The sequence below is a fragment of the Penicillium solitum genome (genome assembly GCF_028829755.1).
Source record: "Penicillium solitum strain IBT 25940 chromosome Unknown utg000002l_segment0_segment0, whole genome shotgun sequence".
Lineage (NCBI taxonomy): Eukaryota > Fungi > Ascomycota > Eurotiomycetes > Eurotiales > Aspergillaceae > Penicillium > Penicillium solitum.
In genome coordinates, this window is record NW_027072122.1 from 194,169 (window position 1) to 217,235 (window position 23,067).

General features: G+C 49.3%; 10 protein-coding genes across 10 annotated transcripts; 7 read left to right on the forward strand and 3 right to left on the reverse strand.

Moving 5' to 3' along the window:
* Positions 1–314: 314 nt before the first annotated feature.
* N7455_003708 (FAD-binding oxidoreductase) lies at positions 315–1,997 on the reverse strand (the record flags this gene model as incomplete). The annotated part of the gene is made up of 2 exons (XM_040958654.2): positions 315–347; positions 402–1,997. 2 exons carry the CDS (start codon positions 1,995–1,997, stop codon positions 315–317), a joined length of 1,629 nt encoding a protein of 542 aa, XP_040810925.2.
* Positions 1,998–2,552: 555 nt separating this feature from the next.
* On the forward strand, positions 2,553–3,683 carry N7455_003709 (dTDP-4-dehydrorhamnose reductase family protein; the record flags this gene model as incomplete). Its single annotated transcript, XM_040958561.2, has 4 exons — positions 2,553–2,734; positions 2,795–2,814; positions 2,877–3,588; positions 3,653–3,683. The coding sequence occupies 4 exons, from the start codon at positions 2,553–2,555 to the stop codon at positions 3,681–3,683; spliced, it is 945 nt and encodes a 314-aa protein (XP_040810997.1).
* A 1,076-nt stretch (positions 3,684–4,759) lies between these two features.
* N7455_003710 (uncharacterized protein) lies at positions 4,760–6,967 on the forward strand (the record flags this gene model as incomplete). The annotated part of the gene is made up of 1 exon (XM_040958628.2): positions 4,760–6,967. One exon carries the CDS (start codon positions 4,760–4,762, stop codon positions 6,965–6,967), a length of 2,208 nt encoding a protein of 735 aa, XP_040810978.2.
* A 579-nt stretch (positions 6,968–7,546) lies between these two features.
* Positions 7,547–7,960, forward strand: N7455_003711 (uncharacterized protein; the record flags this gene model as incomplete). The annotated part of the gene is made up of 1 exon (XM_040958684.2): positions 7,547–7,960. The coding sequence occupies one exon, from the start codon at positions 7,547–7,549 to the stop codon at positions 7,958–7,960; it is 414 nt and encodes a 137-aa protein (XP_040810952.2).
* A 681-nt stretch (positions 7,961–8,641) lies between these two features.
* Positions 8,642–9,793, reverse strand: N7455_003712 (glycoside hydrolase family 16 protein; the record flags this gene model as incomplete). Its single annotated transcript, XM_040958592.2, has 1 exon — positions 8,642–9,793. The coding sequence occupies one exon, from the start codon at positions 9,791–9,793 to the stop codon at positions 8,642–8,644; it is 1,152 nt and encodes a 383-aa protein (XP_040810892.2).
* A 555-nt stretch (positions 9,794–10,348) lies between these two features.
* N7455_003713 (potassium ion transporter) lies at positions 10,349–14,140 on the reverse strand (the record flags this gene model as incomplete). Its single annotated transcript, XM_065604549.1, has 4 exons — positions 10,349–11,164; positions 11,221–13,003; positions 13,065–13,138; positions 14,099–14,140. The coding sequence occupies 4 exons, from the start codon at positions 14,138–14,140 to the stop codon at positions 10,349–10,351; spliced, it is 2,715 nt and encodes a 904-aa protein (XP_065462100.1).
* Positions 14,141–15,220: 1,080 nt separating this feature from the next.
* On the forward strand, positions 15,221–15,786 carry N7455_003714 (DUF4334 domain-containing protein; the record flags this gene model as incomplete). The annotated part of the gene is made up of 3 exons (XM_040958616.2): positions 15,221–15,231; positions 15,294–15,570; positions 15,622–15,786. 3 exons carry the CDS (start codon positions 15,221–15,223, stop codon positions 15,784–15,786), a joined length of 453 nt encoding a protein of 150 aa, XP_040810994.2.
* Positions 15,787–17,644: 1,858 nt separating this feature from the next.
* Positions 17,645–18,805, forward strand: N7455_003715 (zinc-binding alcohol dehydrogenase family protein; the record flags this gene model as incomplete). Its single annotated transcript, XM_040958655.2, has 1 exon — positions 17,645–18,805. The coding sequence occupies one exon, from the start codon at positions 17,645–17,647 to the stop codon at positions 18,803–18,805; it is 1,161 nt and encodes a 386-aa protein (XP_040810964.2).
* Positions 18,806–19,107: 302 nt separating this feature from the next.
* N7455_003716 (carbon-nitrogen hydrolase family protein) lies at positions 19,108–20,187 on the forward strand (the record flags this gene model as incomplete). Its single annotated transcript, XM_040958575.2, has 4 exons — positions 19,108–19,152; positions 19,227–19,315; positions 19,387–19,790; positions 19,856–20,187. The coding sequence occupies 4 exons, from the start codon at positions 19,108–19,110 to the stop codon at positions 20,185–20,187; spliced, it is 870 nt and encodes a 289-aa protein (XP_040810999.1).
* Positions 20,188–21,435: 1,248 nt separating this feature from the next.
* Positions 21,436–22,855, forward strand: N7455_003717 (uncharacterized protein; the record flags this gene model as incomplete). Its single annotated transcript, XM_065604550.1, is given in 5 exon segments — positions 21,436–21,447; positions 21,527–21,586; positions 22,031–22,072; positions 22,086–22,340; positions 22,439–22,855. 5 exon segments carry the CDS (start codon positions 21,436–21,438, stop codon positions 22,853–22,855), a joined length of 786 nt encoding a protein of 261 aa, XP_065462101.1.
* Between the last annotated feature and the right edge of the window lie 212 nt (positions 22,856–23,067).

The following is a 23,067-nucleotide window of genomic DNA, read 5'->3' on the forward strand; positions in this document are numbered from 1 at the left end:
CGAGAGTAAAGAGGCCATCGGGGTTGGCGGGCAAGGGGTGGAGCATAAATCTCCAAACAAGCTCCGTCTCACATGGCAACGGATGGCCTCAGGCTCCAACTGGGGTATATCTGCAAGGGGTCCACTCAGCTGATCGGATTTGCCTCGAATATAGCTATTTAGTCCTGAAAGGATTATCATTTACTTCTTTTACTTGAAGACTCTGCATTGTACATGCTTGTACATGCTTGTGCATAATGTGATTATTACTCGATCTCGGTAAACGGCTTTTGTTATGCTCCAACGATCCATATACAACACGCATGCAACATGCTCTAAATATACTTGTACGGGTTCATGATCCCATTCTAAGAATAAAAAGGTTAGCAATTGCTCACACATAGCAGCGACACTCCACTTACCGGGTCATAAAGGTTCTTCAGCTGCTTCATCAGCTTCACCATCGTCTCGTTCTGGCTGTAACCAATGAACTCGCGCTTAGCAACGCCAAGCCCATGCTCAGCACTGATGCTGCCCTGGCGCTTCTGAATCCACTCATACACCCACGGCTCGATCGCCTTCTCCACTTCCTTGCTGTACTGTCGCACGGCAACGTTCAAGTGCAGGTTGGAGTCGCCCATGTGACCGTAACCAACAACAGCACGAACAGGGAAAGAGTCATCGTCACCGACCAGACCCTTCTCCGTGAGGCGGGCCTTGCAGTCCTCCACAAGCAGGTACAGATCCGCCAACGGGATCGACACATCGTACTTGTAGGTGCCACCCAAGTGGCTCAGGGACTCGGTGATACCCTCACGCCAGCGCCACAGGGCCTGGAACTGGGTCTCGTCCTGGGCCAGTACACCGTCGGCGACAATGCCGTCGCCCATGACGCTCTCCAAGAACGACTCCAGCTTAGCCATGTCGTGCTCAGCGTTGGAACCGCTGGTCTCCACCAGACAGTAGAAAGGATACTCACCCTCGAGAGGGTGCTTGTTACCCGTAGATTCAATGACCAATTTCTGGCTGCGACCGTCCATCAGCTCGAAAGCGGAGAGAATCTCCGAGAGCTGGCCCTTGGCAGCGAGGTAAGCCTGCTGGACCTGCTCGAAGCTCTCAAGACCGAAGTAAGCCACATTAACGGCCTTGGGGCGCGGGGGACACTGGATAGAGACAGCAGTCACGAGGCCAATGGTACCCTCAGAGCCGATGAACAGCTGCTTGAGATCGTAACCAGTGTTGTTCTTGCGTAGAGTCGACAGCGCATCCACGATAGTCCCGTCCGGCAGGACCGCCTCGAGGCCGAGCACACTACCGTGGAGACTTCCGTAGCGGAGGAGACGCAGGCCACCGGCATTGGTGGAGACATTTCCACCGATGTGGCAGGAACCCTTGGCACCCAGGTCCAGAGGGAAGAGGTGCTCCCGCTCAGCGAGATACTGGTCAGCAGTCTCAAGGATGACACCGGCATCGGCAACCAGGACACCGGAGGCAGCATCGAAAGAGCGGATCTGATTCATGCGCGAAGTGTTGATGACGATCTCATCGAAGACCGGCACCGAGCCACCGACAAGACCAGTGTTTCCACCCTGCGGCACGACGGCCAATTTGCGCTCGTTGCAGTATTTCAGCACCTTGCTAACCTCCTGTGCATTCTGGGGCTTCAGAACAAGCCGGGTGTGGCCACGGTACTTGCGCATCCAGTCGCTGTTGAAGGGTTCGATATCGTCCGTCGCGTCGGTGGTCACGCCATCGATGACGGCCGACTGGGAGCCCAGGAGTTCCTTGAAGTGTGCGACATCTTCAGCGGAGATCTCGGCGAAGTTGGGGTTGCGCTTGAGGTTGGGGTAGGCGTCGCTGGTGAACTTGATCTGGCGGGAATCGGAGTTGCGGGTGGAGCTGGCGCTGAAGGTGCGCGTAGTCAAGGGTGTGATAGATTGGACGGTGCGAATGGCAAAACGAGGACGAGGCACTCGGGCCCGCCGCAAAGCAGCTGTGATATTCCTGGCACCAGACATGGCTGAGGAATTACAATGAACAATTTTTAGAAATGTCAAGTGGAGATGCTCCGATGCTCCGATCTGCCTCCGAGAGCTCCCAGGTCCTCGCCGATTCTGATTCGACCTCGGGGATTTTCGGCTTTCTCTATTCAACGCTTATATAGTCTTTAGAACAGGTTTATATTATTTAGTAAGGTAGGTTAAATTCATATTTTTATACTGATTTAGTAAACATTTTGTCAATATAGTGTAAAGATCAAATTTACACGTATATATATCCTGTACCTTCTTGCGCTAATCAACCTTCAAGTGCACGCTGATCATGATATCATTAGGTATATCTCAACACCATGCACAAAACACAAAAACGAGTGCAATTGATCGAATTGATCGAATTCATATGGACTTAACGGCCTAGATATGTGGGTTATCACTGTGTCTCAACTGTTATATCCACTCCAGGGCTGGGAGAAGTCAGTTACGTCACAGTTGGCCCCGCGTCATTAAAAAAAAAAGAAGAGCATCCCACCATCTTCCTGACTTAACCCATATAACTACATAACTACATCGAAAATGACATCGACAGTTCTAGTTACTGGAGCCAGTGGCTTCCTTGGCCGTGCTGTTTTCAACACTTTCCAGCACTCGGGTGTGTTGGTTGTTGGCCAGGGATTCTCCCGTCCTGCCCCGCCTACTATCTTGAAGGCCGATTTGGAGAAGGAGGAAGACATTCGCATGCTCTTCGATGAAGTCAAGTATGTATTTTCCATCTAGATCCTGAGTATAGACATTAATCAGCTTTGAACAATCGCCAGGCCTCAGATTGTCATCCATTGTAAGCTAATTAGCCGACTCGATCCCCCCCCCCCCCCCAATTCATAGCCTAACAACTCACAGGTGCTGCAAACAAGTCCCCAGACCTCTGTGACAAGAACCCAGATCAAGCCCGCAAGGTCAATGTCGACGCTACTCGCACACTGGCCAAAGAATGCCAAGCTCGCGGTGCCTTCCTCATCTACATCTCGACCGACTACGTCTTCCCCGGCACCGAAGGCGACGCACCTTACGAGGCCGATTCTGAAACCAAGCCACCGAACCTGTACGGGCAATTGAAGCGTGATGGCGAGGTGGCCGTACTAGAAGCAACCAAGGAGTCAGGCATGGGAATTGTGCTGCGCGTGCCAGTGCTGTACGGCAGCGCCAAGGAGAACTCGGAGAGCGCGGTCAACACGCTCGTCGACGCGGTCCAGAAGGCCACTGATGAAAATGCCGGTGTAAAGATGGACGATTGGGCTATACGGTACCCAACCAACACCGAGGACGTTGCGCGCGTGTGTCGGGACATTGTCATCAAGTACCTGCGTGAGAAGGAGAAGCGCAAGGACTTCCCTCGTATCCTGCAATTCTCATCCGAGGACCGTATGACCAAGTATGAGATTTGCCAGAAGTTGGCTGAGGTGTTGGGTGTCGCTATTCCCGGAATGATCCCCAATAAGCAAGGCAATGATCCTAATGGGGGTGTTGTGCGACCTTATGATACACATCTCTCCACCAAGGCACTGACTGAGCTTGGGATTGATGTGCGGACAGTGGATTTCGTGGCGTGGTGGTAAGTTCCCTGCATGGGGGTGTACTATATACTTTGCTTTTAGGTCCGTGCTAACGACTCGCAGGCGCCGGGAAGTGGGTGCTTATAGGAAATAGGCTCTAACTTATTCAATTTGTAAGAATGATTCAAATATAGAAGGATAAAGGTCCAATTGAAAACCAGAAAGAAGGAGATTTAAGCCTATTAAGGAGATCTGCTAAGCCAAATCAGTAATAACCCTGGAACTATATAAGCCTACAGAAATCGTATATTCTGTGTACTTCTCGTGTACAGAATATCATCGGAAGGACTTCCACGAGACTTGAAGCTTTATGATATCCTCATTTGCGAAGAATCCCCTTGGAAGTATGTACATTTGGAGTGAGACACTTAGATCTGATCGCCCTGTGGACCCTTGGAGATCCTCCAATAATACTTCGCAGTCACACCTTTTTTTCATTGAACAATTTAATAGTGCGAATAAAGTCAATAGTACCTGTCGATCATATATCACACGCTCTATCAGGTCAACCATATACTCCGTAACCAATGTTGTATACACATCGTTGCCCCAGCGTTGCGTGAAACCGCATGCGGCGCGGCCGATCCGGAAATGTTTAGCCGCCACGAAATTGCCAGGGCACTGGGGAAATTGCGTTTCATCTGTTTTTTTTTTCTTTTTTCTTTTCTCTTCTAATTTCACATTTGATTATTTGTTATGCCAAGTACTTCGGTGAGTTCAAATCCATAACATCTATCCAATATGGTCTATCCAACCCAGCAAACCCCATGCAACCCCAGCCTAGGCCGGCCCAATTGACGATCGGTGCGGGTCGCTTTTTTGCCCCCAAGGCACGAATGGTCGATTGAAAACAGGCCGGTTTGATCGTGAGGACTAGGTGGGATTCTATTTAGTCTACACCTTTTTCCCACATTTGTGTGTTTTCCACTGCACCAAACTCTGTCAAGAGGCTGAGTCGCTGAGTCGCAGAGTCGCAGCACTGCCCGATCTGAACGGGAAATTGCCGGTGTCAAGGCGACGCTAACCTTATTGCGATAGAACTCGACGCAAATTACGAAACTTACGCGCCTCGGCCTCCCGGGGGCGAATGTCAAGTGAGAAAACTTTAGCATGAGTGAGAACAGTGCGACAGCGCAGGCTGTACCCCAAAAGTTGTCTCGATATCGTAGCATGCGAGGTGGGACAACCGACGTCGAAATGGCCACACCACCTGCGCCTGTGAATAGTGTCGAGCAGAACCCCTCGCTCGCTCGAAGCAGATCTCGATATCGTCGCAATCGGCCATCGTCAACTGGACATATCGTACCTCCTACTCCCGCGATCCCGGGCCACGCGCGAATTCAGCCGATACGAGAAAATGAACGGCCCGCAACCAGTCACCCTTTGGCAACACAAAATGAAGAAGAAGCGCACATCCGCGAGCTGCACCGACAAGGTGCGATGGAACAATTGACTGGAGGGGATAACTCTGCGCAACACACTGAGCGGCCTCGTGTGTCCGCCTCGCCAAAACAGGCTGCGCAACAACCCCGATCGCAACCTGCGCCGGCGCATCCCGCGCGCAGTTCCAACCCAGGAAACGATGGGAACCGCAAGTCTTTCTTTCAGAAGGTCAAACTTTCAAGATCCGCCAAGAAAAACGAGCCCCTCCCGAACTACATTGGGGTGGGCGGAACCGGAATCGTTCCAGGAGTTGATGCTCCCGTCAGCGCTGTCAACGCCGGAGAGCGACATGCGTTCGTCAAATATGGAGATGCCACTGCGGATCTCACTGTCACCCCGTCAACTCAAGTCCAGGATATATTGGCAGATGCCACCAAGCACTTATCGCGGGATATTGATGCGGAGAGATTCATTCTCATGGAGTCTTACTCTCAAGTTGGTCTAGAGCGCCCTCTGCGCCGCTATGAGCATGTCCGGGAAGTCATGAATTCCTGGTCACATGATGCGGACAACCAGTTCATTGTTATTCCTCCCTCCAGCGTGGAAGCCCTAACTCAGCTTGATGCTGGACATGCCCCCAGTGGACAACCACCCCCAGTGACTGTCCATATTTACCATTCCCAGCAGCGTCGCAAGTGGGATAAGCGATATGTTACCTTGCGTGCGGACGGACAAGTGACAATCTCAAAAAAAGAGAACGCTGAGGAACAGATCAATATCTGCCATATATCCGACTATGACATCTACTTCCCCAGCGCTCGAGCGCTAAACAAAGATATCAAACCGCCTAAAAAGCTATGCTTCGCAATCAAGAGTCAGCAGAAGTCATCCATGTTTTTGTCCACCGAAAACTTCTTGCACTTTTTCTCGACCAGCGACAAGTCTACTGCAGACACATGGTACCGGGCAGTACAGAAGTGGAGAAGTTGGTATCTTGTCAATAAGAAGGGCGCAGGCCCGAAACCAGAGACCGAGACACCCCCGAAGCGTGCTGGGACGAAGAAGTCGACTAATCAGCCGAGAAATGTGCACAACGAAGTCCCACTCCTAGAAAGGGAGACTTCGACCGAAAGCTCTGACCAACGGAGGCCCACAAGCTCCAAAGATGTCTTTGCGCGGAAGAAAACGCTTCGTGGACACGTGGCCCCTCCACCATCATATCCCCATACCCTCACGCTCGATATCGATACAGAAGGGCCTTTCTCCGACAACCAGGCATTACTCTCGGGAATTTCATCCGAAGGAGAAACTGCTACGTTTGCACCATCCGGACTCCTAGGTCGAACCTACACCCAGCGACAAACCGCTATGCGGGAACGGGATGATCGCGACAAGAAAGCTAAACAGGAAGCCTTTTCAGGCACTGGCTTTATGAGCGGAGGATCCATACACAGCCACGACTCAAATCCCAACAGCCGGAGCAACACAATGACCCGTGCTCCCGATACATCTGCTTTCACCCGAACTCTATCTCTTAAACAGAAGCCTCTGATTGACCTCACTCCAGTCTATGCCGAGCCTCCACAGCATAGCCGCAAGGGTAAGGGTCGCGGCGTCAAAGTCCAACCCGGCATGCAACTGATCGACGGCGCCACCGGTCCAGATCAGACACCAGGCGGAATCTCCATCCCACCTGCGACTTCATGGCGACGACCAGCCGCAGAAACCACACCTCAGCGGCGAAACACCACCCGCAGCGTGCGCCATCACTCAAACAAATACGCGGCCCCGGTTTCTGCCGAGGCAAGCCCGGCACCCCCCGCCAGCCAGTTCACCGCTAATAGCCTGTTGGCACATTCAGCCAGCACGGCTAGCCCTCGGAAACCGCGCACCGGACATGGTGTCGCAACGGGTGACCGCAATGCTACACGGCCGTTGTTGGATATGTCCCCGGAGAATCCCTTTGCAGATGGCAGTCTGCTTCGACAGCTATAGTTGTGTTTCATCTATTTTCATTTATTCTTTCATCTATTTTTATGTTTGTTGTTACGACGATTATGATTGTTATTTCACGAGATTCTCTTTTGGTATACCTAGGGTTTATTTACTTGGGCCACTGGCTCCCCATACTATGACACTGCAAGGTTGAGCCCACTCTCGTCAGTATTGATGCATTCCGTGTCTTTTGATCTGGAGATGAATTATCGATAGCCGATTGTGCTTGACGGACGATTCATCTTTGTTAGAGATACCCATTCTATGTTTATTTAGCAATGAAGTGAAACCGAAAATTTATCTCTGACACTTATTTCACATTATTTCTAAACTTGTTTCTCACTGCGATCCAACACTTTAAGATCTCTCTTATCTTCTACTGAAGTCCTGAAGAAGAGATCATCACATCATCTGACTTACTGTGATATTGCCGCGCCGAGAACTAGGTATCCATCCAATTAACCCTCTTCATCGTCTAACATATAAGACCATTGGACTGATAAACACCACAGACCATTCTACCATTCTAACTTTACTCATTACCACACAATTTTCCACAGAACGCAATCTTCCACAAAGATGAATGAACAATCTACTAGCCAAGCTCGCGAGGAGCATAAATCTCCAGGCAGTCTGACCTGCAGCAGAGGGAGGATACGTGCCCTGATCCAAACCCGTGATGGAGAAAGACACCATTTCTCCGGCACCGTCGACACTTTTCTATGTCTCATAGTCAACAATGCTCAAGTGGAGTACTTCGATCTCGCCGAGGATAAGCCATACTGCCAAGAGTTCACGGCATTGGTTGGTCCTGTTCACGCTGACTTCTGGTGGCAAGCAGGAATTATACACCTCTCTGGAAGATTAATGCACCCAATTGATGAAACAATCGAAGTCTCTGGTGAAGGGTGGTGGGGTGACATTGATAACAGGGAGTATGAGGAGAATGGCGATGAGCGCTACAGTGATGAGAGTGATGATCCGAGAGCATGAGCTCCAAGGTTAGTTTTATTCGAGAGGTCGTTGGATTCCTGCTAATAAAATGACCTACAGGTATATCCTAAAGATATGGTAGCGAGTATCTACCTACGGTACTAATGAGATGGACATGAATGCCTCGTGGGGAGTTTCAAGTGGATTTGGCTTAGTTTAGGGATGCAAATTGCCAGGATCTTGTAAACGCAGGGATGCCATGCAGTACTAACTGAATTATATGGCTTATTTTGACTGCTGCTTGCACCCAGACATCGGAGGGAATGTTCTATCCTTCGTGGCTCACAGATGTTTCTGATGTTTAGCCACGCTTGCCCCGTCGTGGGTTAAGCTCTATGACTCCACCAGCTCTGGATTTGCCCCTACTTTTTATGCAATAGCACTTCACTTCTGAGATTGAAAATACAAACAGTATGGAAAAAAAAAATAGGTCATTATTTGTCTATTCATACGCCCCCATGAATAACCAAGTCCCATAGCTTGAGCAAAGTCTACATCGACTTCCCCCGGGTATATCGCAGTACCAAACTCCCTTAGCAAAAGCCCATCAAACAACCAAAAAGGGACACACGCTTCAACGAGAAACATTCCTCTTGCCTCAGATCAATGTAGTGATACCACGTAGCAAATAGCAAAAGAAACAAAAAGAAAAATCCCCAGCTTTGAACCATCTCTTCAAGCTTAAGAAGCACGATAAACCTTGAAACTCTTAAACTCCCAATAAGCATCAGCAAAACTGCCAGGACTGCTAGCAACAAAGCCCGAACAAGTCGCCGGACAATGATACAAAGTGTCATAATACTGCTTCTGCCCAGCAAGCTCACCACAGAGATCAATATTAACAATGATACTCAAGTTCTTGAAATGCGACGCAATATCACAATTCGTACTCGGGAAATCCGCCAGCGCAATGCCCCAGCTACTCGGATCCGGATTCTCCGCGGTGATATCAGCCGGGATAGTTCCACTGGGGAAGAACCAAGCGCGAATACCAACATCACGGAGTTCAAGTGCATAAACACCTCCACCACGGTTATTCATCGCCTCTCCATAACTATTTTCATCACCGATGACAGCACAGCCAGAGTTTCCATCCGTGGCATTATTGCAATTGTTAAAGATACCATGACCGGTTTGTTTGCGCTTGACATCCATATGGCAACCCTGGGTAGTATGGATTGAGATTTCATTCCCATGACTTCCGACATTGGTAGTTTCAAGAACATCGATCTCGCCATTCATCGGCCAGTTATATCCATCTGTTAACCACAACGCAGGCCAGGTTGCACAGCCGAAGGGAGTATGAATGATATCGAAGACGAAGAGGCCTGAATCGTATGTATTTCTTGACTCGACGCGGACGGAGTTCCGACCGGAATTAGCGTTTGGTGTTGAAGCGTCGACGCGCAGGATGGCCGATGATTCGGATGCATAGGTGAGGTTTAGATGTCTGGCGGTTGATTTGTTGACATAGACGATGAAGCCCTTTGTTGGATCTTCGTCTGTGAAATAAGTGAATTGGTCGAAGAAGGTTGGGCCGGAGTATTCGTCTGCGAGGGTGTAGTTCAAAGGTGTGTAGTTTGGGTATTGGTTTTTGATTATTTCGACGGGGATCAGGATTGCGGCCAATATAATCACTATGGCTGTAGCGCTGGCGATGAGTTTCGTGCGCAGGGACCAGCCTTGTGGGCTATACCAGGGTTCTTGGGCTGGGGTGTCTCTGTCTCCTTCTGGTTGGCTGGAGATTGTGATTGGGGATTTGGTTTCGAGGGTGGGGAGACTCGGGTTGGTCCCGCTATATCGATTTAGATATGGTAGTTGTCGGTTGGCCATGGTGATAGTTGATATATTTGAGATACAAGATTAGTGTAGTTGGATTTGGAGATGAGTTTTGTTCTATGTTCTACGTAATTACAGTGTTGTGATGTTAAAAAAATAGCTATGTAGTTTGTCGTCATGGATATCTACTCTGCCCTAAAATGGAAAAGCGCCGATCCTTCCCGCTTGCGGACCCATGGATCACTTCGCTATAAATAACCTAGTTCTACTTCGTCGTTGCCGTATATAGACTAGTACCCGTGGACTACCATGCAAGGTTCAGGTACATATCAATAAATCTCTACTTTCCCTGCTTATTATACCATGATGATGTACTCCGTAGAGCAGTTACATTGGTTAAAAGACAAAATGTTGTCCCCACAATCAGTTAATATATGCAAGACAAGAACCCTCGAACTTGACGTATTTACTAAATCGGTGGTAGGATAGAAGTCCAATGTGTCTATAATTATGTGTGGTGAAATTAAAATTGAACCGCCAGGGCACGTATGTAGAACGCCAAGCCTCTATAGGTATAAACAAAAAGAAAAAAGGGTTCCGCCCATTTTTTTACCGATTGGATCGGACAGTTGAGGAACGATGCACCAGAGAGTCTGCATTGGGAGCAGGCTGGGTCTGCCAGTCGTGGGTTTCCATACCCGAAGACAGACCAGCATCGTTCCTTGCTTGAGATAAGGTACGCGATTGCGATTGGGCGATAGACCCACCACCACTGAGGTTGGATGCGCGGCGGCGCATGCGGCGCTCTCCCTCTTCGGCCTCATGTCGATTGAGGGCGTCGGAGGGGAGAAGGACGGCGCGATCAAGCGCGTAAGGTAGGCCACGGTGGCGACCACGGACTTGCATGGCAATAATTACCAACTTGGAGACCACATTGAACTGTCCCGAGAAGGAGGTGTTGACATCTGTGTACCCGAACGAAAGACCCACAGTACCGTATGCTGAGACAACTTCGAACAAAACAGTGAACAGCTGGAAGGAGTGGTCGTTCACTTTCTGCAATTTTGATCCTTCCGCAATGGCAATGATAAACAGACCTAAAAAGACATACCACAAATCGAAACTCAGTTGGCGTCGCAAGTGAGCTCCGATATAGGTGGGGGCATTGGAGTCTTCGTCGTGATCCTCGTCTGTGGCATCGTAAATTCCCAAACTCTTCTCTTCGTAGACGTTGGTTCGACGCATAGAGATAGCGATGGGAAATACTGAGATATACATCATGATCAAATAAGAAACTTGGATGGCTGGGTGAAGATCTGAGAGACTGATGATTCCAAAGCCAGCCGTTCGCGTCGCAGCAGCTTGAAAGAAGCCGTCCACAACTCGAATTCCGGCTGGAAGTGCAGTGACGGCGGAGTCGTTGAGCTACAAAATCATGGTCAGTGAAAATTGCATAAAAGGGAGAAAGTTAACAAACTCACATCCAGGATGACAAAGAAGATCAGATCAATGCCATTCAATAAGACGAGAATCGCAAACAGCCACCAAGTGGCATTGCGAGGGAACAATAGAGTGAAGCATCGACGGGGGTGATCCAGAAGAAACTTTAACTCTTCCCATAGCGCAGTGCCCTGGCGGGTGAATTTCGAAAGAACCCAGATCATCAAACGAAGCATGCATGGGAAGGCGGTATTGCCAATGATAATTAAAAATGCGAGCATCAGCAAAGGGAAAACGGCCCTTTGGAAGGAGTACATCGAGTCAGGTGTCAAGGTGAAACCCAAATCGTTGAAGGCGGACGCAGCGGTAAAGATTCCCCACCACGGCCGCCCAACCCCATCAGCCCGGACGACATCGCCCCATCTGTCCTCGGTCATGATCCAGCCGATCATGCTGACCATGCCGATGAGATGAAAACCGACGTAGTAGGTGATAAGAACGACGGCCAGCGTCTTAAGCGCACGGTATTCGATACCGCCCAACTCATCACGCTGCTCCTCGGTCAAATCAACGAAATTGGAGTTACGAGCCACTGTCGCATTCCAACTGAGGTATGGCTGAGTATTAAGGTCACGCTCTTGCGTCAGAGATCGGAACACCCCCCTGAAGGTGTTCCTCGTGTTAGTAGGGGCAAGAGTAGTAGTCTCATTCCCATCTTTAGTCTCCCGGAAAGTGGGTCGGGTTTCCAGATGAGGGAAGGTATTTCCGCGTGGACGAGTTCGTGAAATATCTGGCTCGTTGATGGTGATATGTGGTCCTTCAAGTGGACCAAGCTGATCAAGCTCCTCAGGGTGTGCACCGGGGCTCTGTTGTTCGTCTTGGTCGTCTTGGTCGTCGTGGTCGCTGGAGTGATGAGCCTGCTCACCATCCTGGTCCACGTCTTCTTCCAAGGCCTCCGGCGCACCACCACGGTCATATTCCCGTGGACTTGGAATCCGCAGAGCTCCTTTGTCCTTCCGCTGCTTCTCCAAGAAGGCAATGTGATGTTCGGGGTTCAAATGGGTTGGCACCTTCAAGCTACCGAGGCCAAAACGAGGCTCGTTGCTCGTGTCTGTTCCCTCGGAGCTGGAGTCCACACTGCTATCCCGAGCTTCTGGTGTGTTGATGCCCGAATTGATGTTCTTGCTAGGCGGATCCGTCAATCGACCGTCTCGGGCGTCCCCTGAATCGTCTCGTATCACCACAATGGGTCGACCACTGACTCCAAGCTCCGCGCGGTTTATATTGACATCCCCGCTGTCCCCATCATCGGTCACAGTTTCCATGCGGGATCGGGTCCGTCGCATCGCACGAGCGTCACGGACCACATGTTGGAAGCGCTTCTCGAACCAGTATAACCGAATAAACACCAGGGCGCTGTGGATGAAGATCGGGGTGCACAGACATGTGATCAGGTATAGGACGATCTGTTGATATAGCCGGAGACGATTCAGATCGACGGTGTTTAACCCGCTCTGTGTGGCGGCGCCGGCGGATTGGAAGAGCGCATCGATGTATTCGATGTTGCCACCGGGATAAAGGATGATGGAGCCGATGATAGCCCATGATATGATGTAGGCATAGTGGAGGAAGATGAAATTAAGGTGTAGTTCGTTTAGAAACGGGACCTTTTCCTTGTAGGACGTCACCCGGCGAAGAAAGGTCGAGAACATATTGAACGGACTGCGGCCAGATGACCGTTGCCGAGCGGAGACCACTGGCACTGGCCGCGGAGGGGAAGATGTCGAGACGGGTTGCTCTCGAAAGGAGGGGAATTTTTCAAACCTATTGTATTATTAGCTTGTTACATCTCGATTCTTGTTTTTTTTTTTTTCGCGCGGCATACATGCGGTCCCGTCGATCGCTACCGAGCGGAGAGTTTTGACTCGTGCAGGAAGAGACCACGGGGGGGACACCGCTCTTAGCCGCGTGGCATTGAGCCACAATTGTGCGTAGAAGAGATCGAGGGCATAACGGAGGGAAGAGAAGAAAGGAAATGGAAGACAAAAGGTCGAAAAATCTCAGTCAGAAAAAAAAAAGAAAAACCTGGTAATAGCTGCGATAGGTAAATCACGCATGCGGGAAGATTACATTACGGTATGGTATTGTCAACTGCCACAGAAAACGTGGTCTGTCGATCGCTTTTGGCCCGTTTCATCGGGTTTTGTGGCGAAGCAAAGTGTATTTCTTTTTAAGTTTGGATGTAAATATGCTTGGAAGTGTTAGATTGAGGTAATATCTATATCTATATGTATGTAAATGGAATAGAACAAAAGAAAAATAATAATACATAAACAGCTTCAGTGGATTCCAAAGTTCCCAAACTCCATTCTCGATAAGGTTTTTACTGGAAAGGATTCAAATCGGGTTTCACGACTCGGCCTTGCCGCATGTACTCCGTACGATCTAGGCACATCCCTGAGTTGCATATGCACCTAGACACTCTAGGGCACATTGGCATGTGAAGATGAGATACTCTATCTTGGCATCTTATACATCCCAAAAACCTGAAACTCGCCATCTTAAAATTAAAATGATTATAATTATATAGCTGCCTAACACTATTAAGGGATGTTCCAGATCGGCCCACTTTTCATTCCGGCTATGTCGTGGCCCGTTCCTAGCAGAATTACCCCCTATGCTGTTAGGGCTGCCGAAATATCACTCTGTGCTGCTTCTTATTGGCCTGTTGTAGCCTCGTGCATTCTCCATCTTCGATGGGACAGCCGCCCTATACTTGGCAGCGGAAGGGTATTGCGTTGTGTCCAATTATTTATCGACGTGTCTCACGCCTTTTGACTTGCATTCTTACCAAAACCTGCTGACGGCAGATTCAAGAAACCCAAGAGATCCACGAAATGCGAGGGGTCCCATATATACCTTTGAAATGGGAGAAATTAGGCGGCGCCGGCGGCCCGGCATTCTTTACTCGAAGGGATGATCTTTTCGAGATACTGAAGCATGTCCAGAGTATCTCTAGGCCATTCCTTACTCCATAGTGGAATATGGCACAATTGGCTGCCAAGATAGCAGCATAGCATTCTCTTTCATAAAGATCGGAACTTCTAAACTCCTAGGGCCAGCATTCTTGTCAGGCTATTCCAGAATTGTGCGAAGATCTCGCGGATCAGCAGTATGCAAGATCTAGTCGGATTTCAAATTCAACTGCACTCGAGACAAACTTATTTGTTCTGTGATTTTCGATTATTGAAACGTGTTTACTTTCTACACTGTGTGGCATTTACAGTGTCGCTCGGGTAGACCTACCTTCATACCTACTACGGACACTCCACTCTAAATATGTACGTATATATCGTCTCTACCCACCGATGTTGCCTCGCTTTACAGAGACTATTTTAACTACATAAATATGAGAAATCCCAGGGTTATTTTGTCTAGGATAAACCTTCAACCAATCAAAAGTGCTCTGATTTCCAAGCCTTCGGGGAACTATTCTCTTCAACGCCCTTTGATTGATAGTAATGTCGTAGGAGCGGCTAAAAGGTGCAGGCGGCGCAAGGGAGCCAGCCTCCACTAGTCTCTGACGCCCCACAGAAATTAGTTTCGCAAACAAGCTTTGAGATAAAGATAGGCTTTGAGCTGGTCAATCCGATATAATTCCGATATAGATAGCGTTATGCCAAGGCACTATGTTTCATGAGCTATCGAAATCGCTAAAGCAGAAAAAGAAATGGAAGGACTATTTATGTCAGACCCTGAGAATCTCTCGGGATTACTGACGGCTTATTCCTCCACGGCCCACGGCCCACGGTATTGGGCTTTTGGCCCGCGGCCCGTGGAAGCAGCCCAGCACTATCCCGAGGGGCACCAATCAGGTGAGGCGACATCATTACTACCTATATACTAGTATACCGTATGATATCTGAATCTAAACCTAGTTAAGGTGAGCGCCCTGACTATAAATTATGGGGTTAATCCGTAGCCCTGGCAGCTATTTTAACCACTTTTTGTTCTGTACCATTTATCGAATATATTTACACCATGTCCGCAAGGTATATAGCAGGATAATTATACTTGATAATCCTTGAACATTGTACTTACCTTCATGTTCTAGCGCCCCCAAGGATCAGTTTGCTGCCCTAGTTGCCAAGGGCGGCAAGTTGAATGAAGCCGACATCGAGGCTGTTTATAACAACCTTCCCGCTCTTCCCATCGATTTCCTCCGCGCAGAATGGAAGGGTGGAAGCTTCGACACCGGTCACCCTGGTCACACCCAGCTCTTGTCTATGAACTGGCTTGGAAAGACCTTCCACTCCACCGAAAGTGTGGATCCTATTGTTGTGTCAAAGGATGGAAAGCGTGTATGCGATGAGAGCTGGGGCCATGCTGTCGTAAGTTAACCCAACGTGGTTCTAAATGGAGTGAGTTCTTACACAGTGCAGCTCCGTGAGATTCGTTTCCGCGAACTTGTATCAACCGCTATGATATATGATAAGCACCCTATCATTGACCACTTCCGCTATGTCAACGACAACCTCGTTGCTGGCGCCATGGACACCAGCAGCTTTGGTGACGCTGGAACCTACTACTTCTACCTATACAAATAGGCTGCCAGGACTAAGGATTGGCCTCCATAATTTAAAGTCAGGCGCTCGCCTTAACTCCGTCTCAGAAATGTATTCCGCAATAGGGATCATAGAAATCCCCGTTGCAGTACTTCATGTTAAGAATCCAAGGAACTTGAGGGTTCGAAAGCGTGACTATTTCCACCTATCGGGGATAGCTCCTCCCGGGAGAAATGAATGCACAGCATCATTCTCTTTATGATATAGTCGTAGATATAGGCAAATAGCAGGACACTCCACTCTAGCCCTAAGTTCAATCCACCATATACTGCGACTTGTTTTGCGGTACCATAGATAGAGCAACAATAGCGCTATAGGGTCCCTTTTCCGGAGCAAGTCTTCGAAAGGACTATGAATACTCCGCATGAATAGTTGAGTTTGACCTGTTCCGACTTCGCTATCCGGGAGGTCTAGGATCTGGGATACCACATGGGCAGCACGGAAATATGGATTAGTTTCCGCCGTAGATGAGTCTTTGAGGCCACACACGGCAGCCAGGGCCCTTGGCATGCCACCTATGCCTCTTTCTGGCAATGGTGCACGCATCTGAGCAAAGGTCGTTGCCATGACGCGGAAAAGGCTGTCCGGTCGCAGTGGGTTGACTGTATTCCACAACGACATTTTACCCTTGCTCATACGCACCCAATCCAAGTCAGAGGAGCCAGAAGACTTTAGAGGCCACGCTTGCTCCGGTGTGCATGAATCAGGGGATGAGAAGATTAAGATAACCAGAGCAGCCGCAGTACCCCAGATTGGATCCTTATCTTTATTTTCAATCGGTTCCCTTAGCCGCTTGTTCAAGAGGACTGTGCTTTGAGACCAGTGATAGCACTCTTCTATAGTGCGACGACAGCCTAAGGAGCCATTGAGATGGCGGTCATATGTAAGCGCCACGGCCAGAGAGGCATGCATTAAAAAAGGGCACTGTAAATATATTAGCCGAGATCAGGCCCATGATGGATATTGTGGCTTCCATACTGTCATCAGACAGAATTGATATAATAAAACCTACAGTAAAGGCTAGTTTCAGGAGCTTGCGATTAACTTGTGTCATATTGGGGTCGTTCGGAGTAATGAGACTTCGTCCAAGATACCGGGTTATGAAATCTTGACACCTTGCGTTTAATTGATAGGATGTCGATGCGTCAGATGTCCAGATAGCATTTGTGAGAGGGGGCTGAAGCTCTACCTTTCCTCGAACCACCAATGGCCGCACCGTGTCAGCGGCGATGGGTTGGAGGTCGGGGATGTGAGACATGAAGTTGCATAATACCCCGAATGAACTACATCTCTTGCATTGTGGTTTGCCTTCGTCGCACTAGTAGGTCAAGGATATTCGGTCAGCCAAGCGCTAGATGGTTAAACGCCTAGGGCCCCCACCTTGAGTTTTCGAAGCTTGCAATTTCGGCAGCCAAATCTCGATCTCCGCTGAGTCCTACCCTCCCGCGCCTCTCCTTGGCCATTCGAAGCCATGTCTTGCGCAGCTTGGGTATGAGAGATTATCCCGAGTTCGGAAGCAATTCAACGCAGGTGGGGGTGGTTATGTTCCCCCAACGACACTAAGTAGGTACCCGATAGGCTAACCCTCTTTCGGATATTCCACATTTCACGCTAGCTGTTCTTCGGATGCAGGAATCTCTGATTGGCTGCAAGTTCATCTATAATCAACACAAAACCTCGTTGAACGGGTACGTCACTAGAAGAATAATTGATCTGTGATAATATCTTAATGTATAAGAAGAGGGGTATTCCTCGATATTCTACGAAGAAGACTTGAAAATCAGACTCGGTCAACATCAAATTCCACACCTCGAAAGCCTTTCATCACAAACAGTCCAGAATGGCCACCCACCTTGCCGCCGTCTCTGTCGCAAAAGGTGAGCCCCTCGAGCTTCAAACCCGCCCTACGCCAAAACCAGGGCCAGACGAGCTCCTCATCGAGGTCAAATCTGTAGCCCTTAACCCGGCAGACGGCCACATGCGTGAGAAAGGTCTTTTCATACCTACCTACCCCACGGTCATCGGCTTCGACCTCTCGGGGCTAGTACTCGAAGTCGGCGACAGTGTCCCCATCGGTGCAACCGATGAGGGTCCAGGTCCCTTTTTCCGACCGGGAGTCACCCGTGTCGCCGCATACGCCGCCTCCTTCTGGAAGTCCTACGACCCTAACTACGGTGTCTTTCAGGAGCGGTGCCTCGTTCCCTGGCAGCACGCCCTGCCTCTTCCGGATGAGGGTATTTCTTGGAACCAGGCGGCAACCTTGCCCGTCGCTGTTCAGGTGCCCCTTAGCGCGTGGGATGCGATGGGGATTCCACGTGTGGGAGAAGCCACTGGTTCTTCTTCCGTCTCCGTTGCCCCAACTGGCGCCAGAACTCAGGAAAATAAGAAACAAAAGAGAGAGGCCCTATTAATCTGGGGCGCTTCCTCTAGCGTGGGCACAATGGGTGTGCAAAGCGCCCGGCTGCTGCGGGAAGATCGCGATTCTTCTTTCGCTGCCGTGTACGCCACGGCTGGTGCGGCGAATCAGAAGTACGTAGGATCCCTAGGCGCGGATCGCGTCTTCGATTACAACGAACCACATGTTGTGGATGGGATTATTTCCGCGGCCAGGGAGGATGGCTTAGTGATTCGGCACTGCTTTCTTGCCACGGGGCAGCTGGCGTCGTGTCAGGCCGTGCTTAAGGCTTTCTTCGATGGCGATCGAGGCGGGGAGAACCAGAGGGCGAAGATAGGGTCGGCCCCAATTATTCCTCCGGATGCAGAAGAGGTAAATGGGGCGGAAACCATCTTTTTGATGCCGTCGATGGACGAAGGGGAGAGGTTGGCTCACTTCCGATATTGGATGGGGACGTGGTCGAGGGAGAACCTGGCCAACGGGGCTATTAGGCCGAGTCCGGAGCCGAGAATCGTGGGGAAGGGTTTGGGGGCTATCAATGCTGGGTTGGATGTGCTACTCCAGGGGGTGAGTTGTACGAAGTTGGTTGTTGAGGTTGCCGAGTGAGAATTTGGAGGGGGTTGAGACTAGGTACTTGATTCAAAGGGTTGGCACATGTGATTGCTATTGTATAAAGCCTCTCATATCAAAAAATGGTTTCTTCTAAAGTTGTACTAGATATCTTGATTCTTTGGACAGGTGATTTGGTCGGAGTCGGGTTGGGGTCAGTTCGTTGAAGTCATTGACCCCAATTTCTCCAACTTCATGTTGGGGTAACCGGTAGATAACCATTGATAGTAATTAATTCCTGGTGTTTCTTTCTTAACTTCTTCATAATCAGCTACTCGCACATTTACAATTGATATATCATGGCCTCTACGCATCGCATCGCCGTCATTCAATGGCAGATCAAGGTGGGTGCCCGTGCCCAAGCTTTGGACCATTGATGACGTGTAGTCCCATTCCAATCATTCTTACATTAGTCTAGGAGCTTGACATTGAGTACAATCATAAGACAGCATGCGCCTACATAAGTGAGGCTGCTGCTCAAGGCGCTGAGCTAGCTGTTCTTCCAGAGTAAGAAATGTGTCCAACGACACTCGATAACTCTCAAAATAAATCAACACTTGCTAATTCAAGACAACCAGATACCACCTCAGTGGCATGGTCCCCACGGACCCCCTTTGGGCAGTTCAAGCTGGCGAATCCGCCAAGTACCTAGTCAATTACCAAAACCTGGCCAAAGAACTGCAAATCTGCATCGTACCGGGTACAATCATCGAAAAGCACCCAGAGTCCGATCAACCAACCCTGTTCCACAACACAGCCTACTTTATCTCAAACGATGGCACTGTGCTCGGCTCTTACCGCAAAAAGAACATCTGGCACCCGGAACGACCCCACCTCACCTCCTCAGGCCCAGAGCCTCATGTGGCAATCGACACCCCGATCGGTCGCGTGGGAATGCTGATCTGCTGGGATCTAGCATTCCCCGAGGCATTCCGGGAACTGATCGCCGACGGCGCGCAGATTGTGATTGCGCCTACCTACTGTATATTGGATCCCTCCCCGCCTCTACTTGGATGTGGTATCTGATCTAACTGAAACTTCTATCAGGGACTCCCCACGATGCCTCCCCCGAAGCCCGGGCGTATAACCCGGATTCTGAAGCCCTGTTCCTCGAGTCGACGATTACCTCTCGCTGCTTTGAGAATACCTGTGGTGTTGTCTTTGCCAATGCTGCCGGGCCGTCGGAGGATTTCTTGGGCCTGTCACAGATTACACTCCCTCTTGTGGGACCAATTGCTAAGATGGGAACTGAGGAGGGATTCATCGTTGCTGATGTGGATATGGGGATTGTTGAAGCTGCGGAGAGGAATTACAAGGTGCGACAGGATTTGAAGAAGGAGGATTGGCACTATGTTTATCGGCATACCGGTCGAAAGTAGACATTGCTCTATTCTACTGGCTGTTCCTTGCCTTTTACAACCATTAAAACTATGTGAATTTGACCCACACTATTTCCCTTCATGAACTTTCCGATGTGCAATCTCGCCTCTTGCTTTGTGTCTGTTCTCCTCGCTCTGTTGGCCAGGATATGACAGGGGTAGGGAACGCATAATCAATAGTACCCCGAAAACTCCACAAGAAATGGTGCCTTGACAATGTCAACACCAAGGATACTAGACACGTACGTGTACCTACATATGATACTGGTGAGACCTGGGAGGCTAGGTAGCCGCATGAGGGCGGATGCGCTATTCCAGACACAGTCTAGCGTCAAAAGCTTATCTCCAACCCCGTGGCAGCTTTATAGATCTCGGAATACACCTGGCATTTACTTGAACATAATCTGTCGCGTAGTTCGAATTTCTTACAGCTTTATTCTGGTGTAATATTATTGTATTTGACCCGTAGGCAAGATCATGTCTCCTGTATATTAATTAGTAGCCTCTGCACTTTTTAAATCCTAGGAGTCTCGATGGTTTATGTAGATGATATGAGACCTTGGAGACACCATAACCATGGGTCTGGGGTATTAGATATAGCTACACAATAGTCATAGTACACGATTACGGTGATAGCTTCATTCCTGACTAAAGATCACTTTCACTTTGGTTCATCCTGAGTGCTGCTTCACAAGCTACAGTTGTTCATTCTTTCTACAAGGGTGCTCACTATATGATGACTTCGCACGTAGCTGAGAACATACCCACGCGTGATTCCCCTGTGTTATCCACTTAAAATGTAGAGACAGCCCACTGGAGGGGGTATCACCTGAAGTGACAATGAACAATGGGGTGAGTCCCATTGTCTCCCATCCAAACGGGAAGGAGGGCACCTTCCTCAATGGTAGATTTCCTACCTATATAAACCCCCCCCCCTCCCCCCACTTCCTCTTTTTTTTTCTCTTCCTTCTTCATCTCCCCATCCTTATCATCTCTCATTTCATCAAACCCCCATCTTCCATCTGGGGTTTCATCACTCCCAAGTACACCCCATCATCAGCTTGGGTTTCATCACTCCCAAGTACACCCCATCATCAGCTTGGGTTTCATCAATACCTTGTCCATCCCACCACACCCTCCATCAAGATTCATTGGAAGTGGACCCTGTCACCATATCTGACTGCGAGCAACACATCGTTGTGACATGTCACGTCTGTCACGTCAACACCCACACCCACGTGGTCCATCATGTCCACTCTGGTAAGTCTACCTACTATCTGTCACCACCTGTCACCACCCGCCACCATCCTTCAGTCACTAACATGCACTTGTCTCACAGACCCCACACCATGTGGGCTTCACCACTCTGACTTTTCATTTTGCATCTCTGCTGTACACTGTGAGTATCTTCTTTCATCCTCATCCCCCATCCACTTCAACCATCCCCTGCCTCTTCAACATGCTATCACCTCCTTGCCCTTTCATTAAGTTTGTTCCATCACCAATGATCACCTTCCATCATTCATCGTGATCATACCATCTCCTTCGTACACTCAGCTCTTCATGGCACGGAACTGACTATATCAGATATGTGAAAAGACCACTCATATGTTCCATCCTTTGGACAGCCTTTCTCCTCAGACCTTGAACCATGCACAAGGATTTGACAAAACTACTTGTTCTGTGAGTTTCTACTTCCTTTTGTCTCTTTTCCCATCCACCTTCCTCCCCCCTGACCACCTTGGTACTAATTGCAGCAGATATGGAATGAAAACAACACCCTGCTTGACACAGCCTCTTTACCTCGATGGTATTCAATTGCATTTTTATGCTTCCAGCCCAGCACAACGAGCAGCAACCCGGATTGCAGTTTGCAGCTATCCAGGTAAGAACTCCAGCATCAGAACTCTCCCACCTCTCTGTGCGTTCTGCTCTGCGATGATGAGTGGAAGATCTTACCAACCGGTTCCGTGGCTGACGCAGGTTCACCTCGGTGTCTTCTGTCACAGGAATCCCATCTCTCATCCTTTTCAATCTGCCTGCCTCGCAGCCTCTTGCTTGTGCCTGCTACCACCTCGACTTTCTGTGCATGGCCGCCACGCTTTACATCAAATACACACACCTCCGCATCTTTGAACAGCCACAACAACCTTGTGAGGCTACCTTTTTCATGGATGTGACATATGACAACTGTATGTCATTTCCACACCAACTTCATTATTTGAGTTGCTAAAGGAGACTTTCTTATCAGTCATCCACGCCAGCTTCCAAAAGTTTGGCCTCTGCTGTCATGTCCACAACAACCGAACTGGGCTTCCCCCACACCTCCATCGGCAAATGCCTCCTGGCTGCCATCGCAGCATCTCCAGCTCAAGGCCACCCATTGGCCTTGCTATCATTGACAACATACCTCTGCGTATCAAACCACCTTTGTCTACGAATCAAACCATACTCTGGCAACTGCCTGAAACTCAACCGAAAACAAAACAAAAAACATCAACACCACATTGACCCCACGCAACAGCTAACAAAACAAGGAAATAAAATGAAGGAGAAGGAACAAACAAAAAAAGGACGGATCTGGATTGGATGGAAGAACGAGAAGGAAAACGGAAGAAGGAGAAGGGAGAAGGGGAAGGAAAAGGGATGGAGAATTGGTTGCTTTTGACGATGGCAAGAAAACGAGATTTGGTGAGATCACTCACAAAAATTACCTCCAAAGCTTCAAGGCTGACTTCCAAAAGCACAGTTCCCTGATGACTCTCCACTGGAGTCTTTCGACACCTTCCAATTCCACCATGACCCAGCCAGCAGAGCTCATGATCCACCCTGAATCAAGAGGGATGCAATGACACGATGGTTTGTTCCTCAACCTGTGTT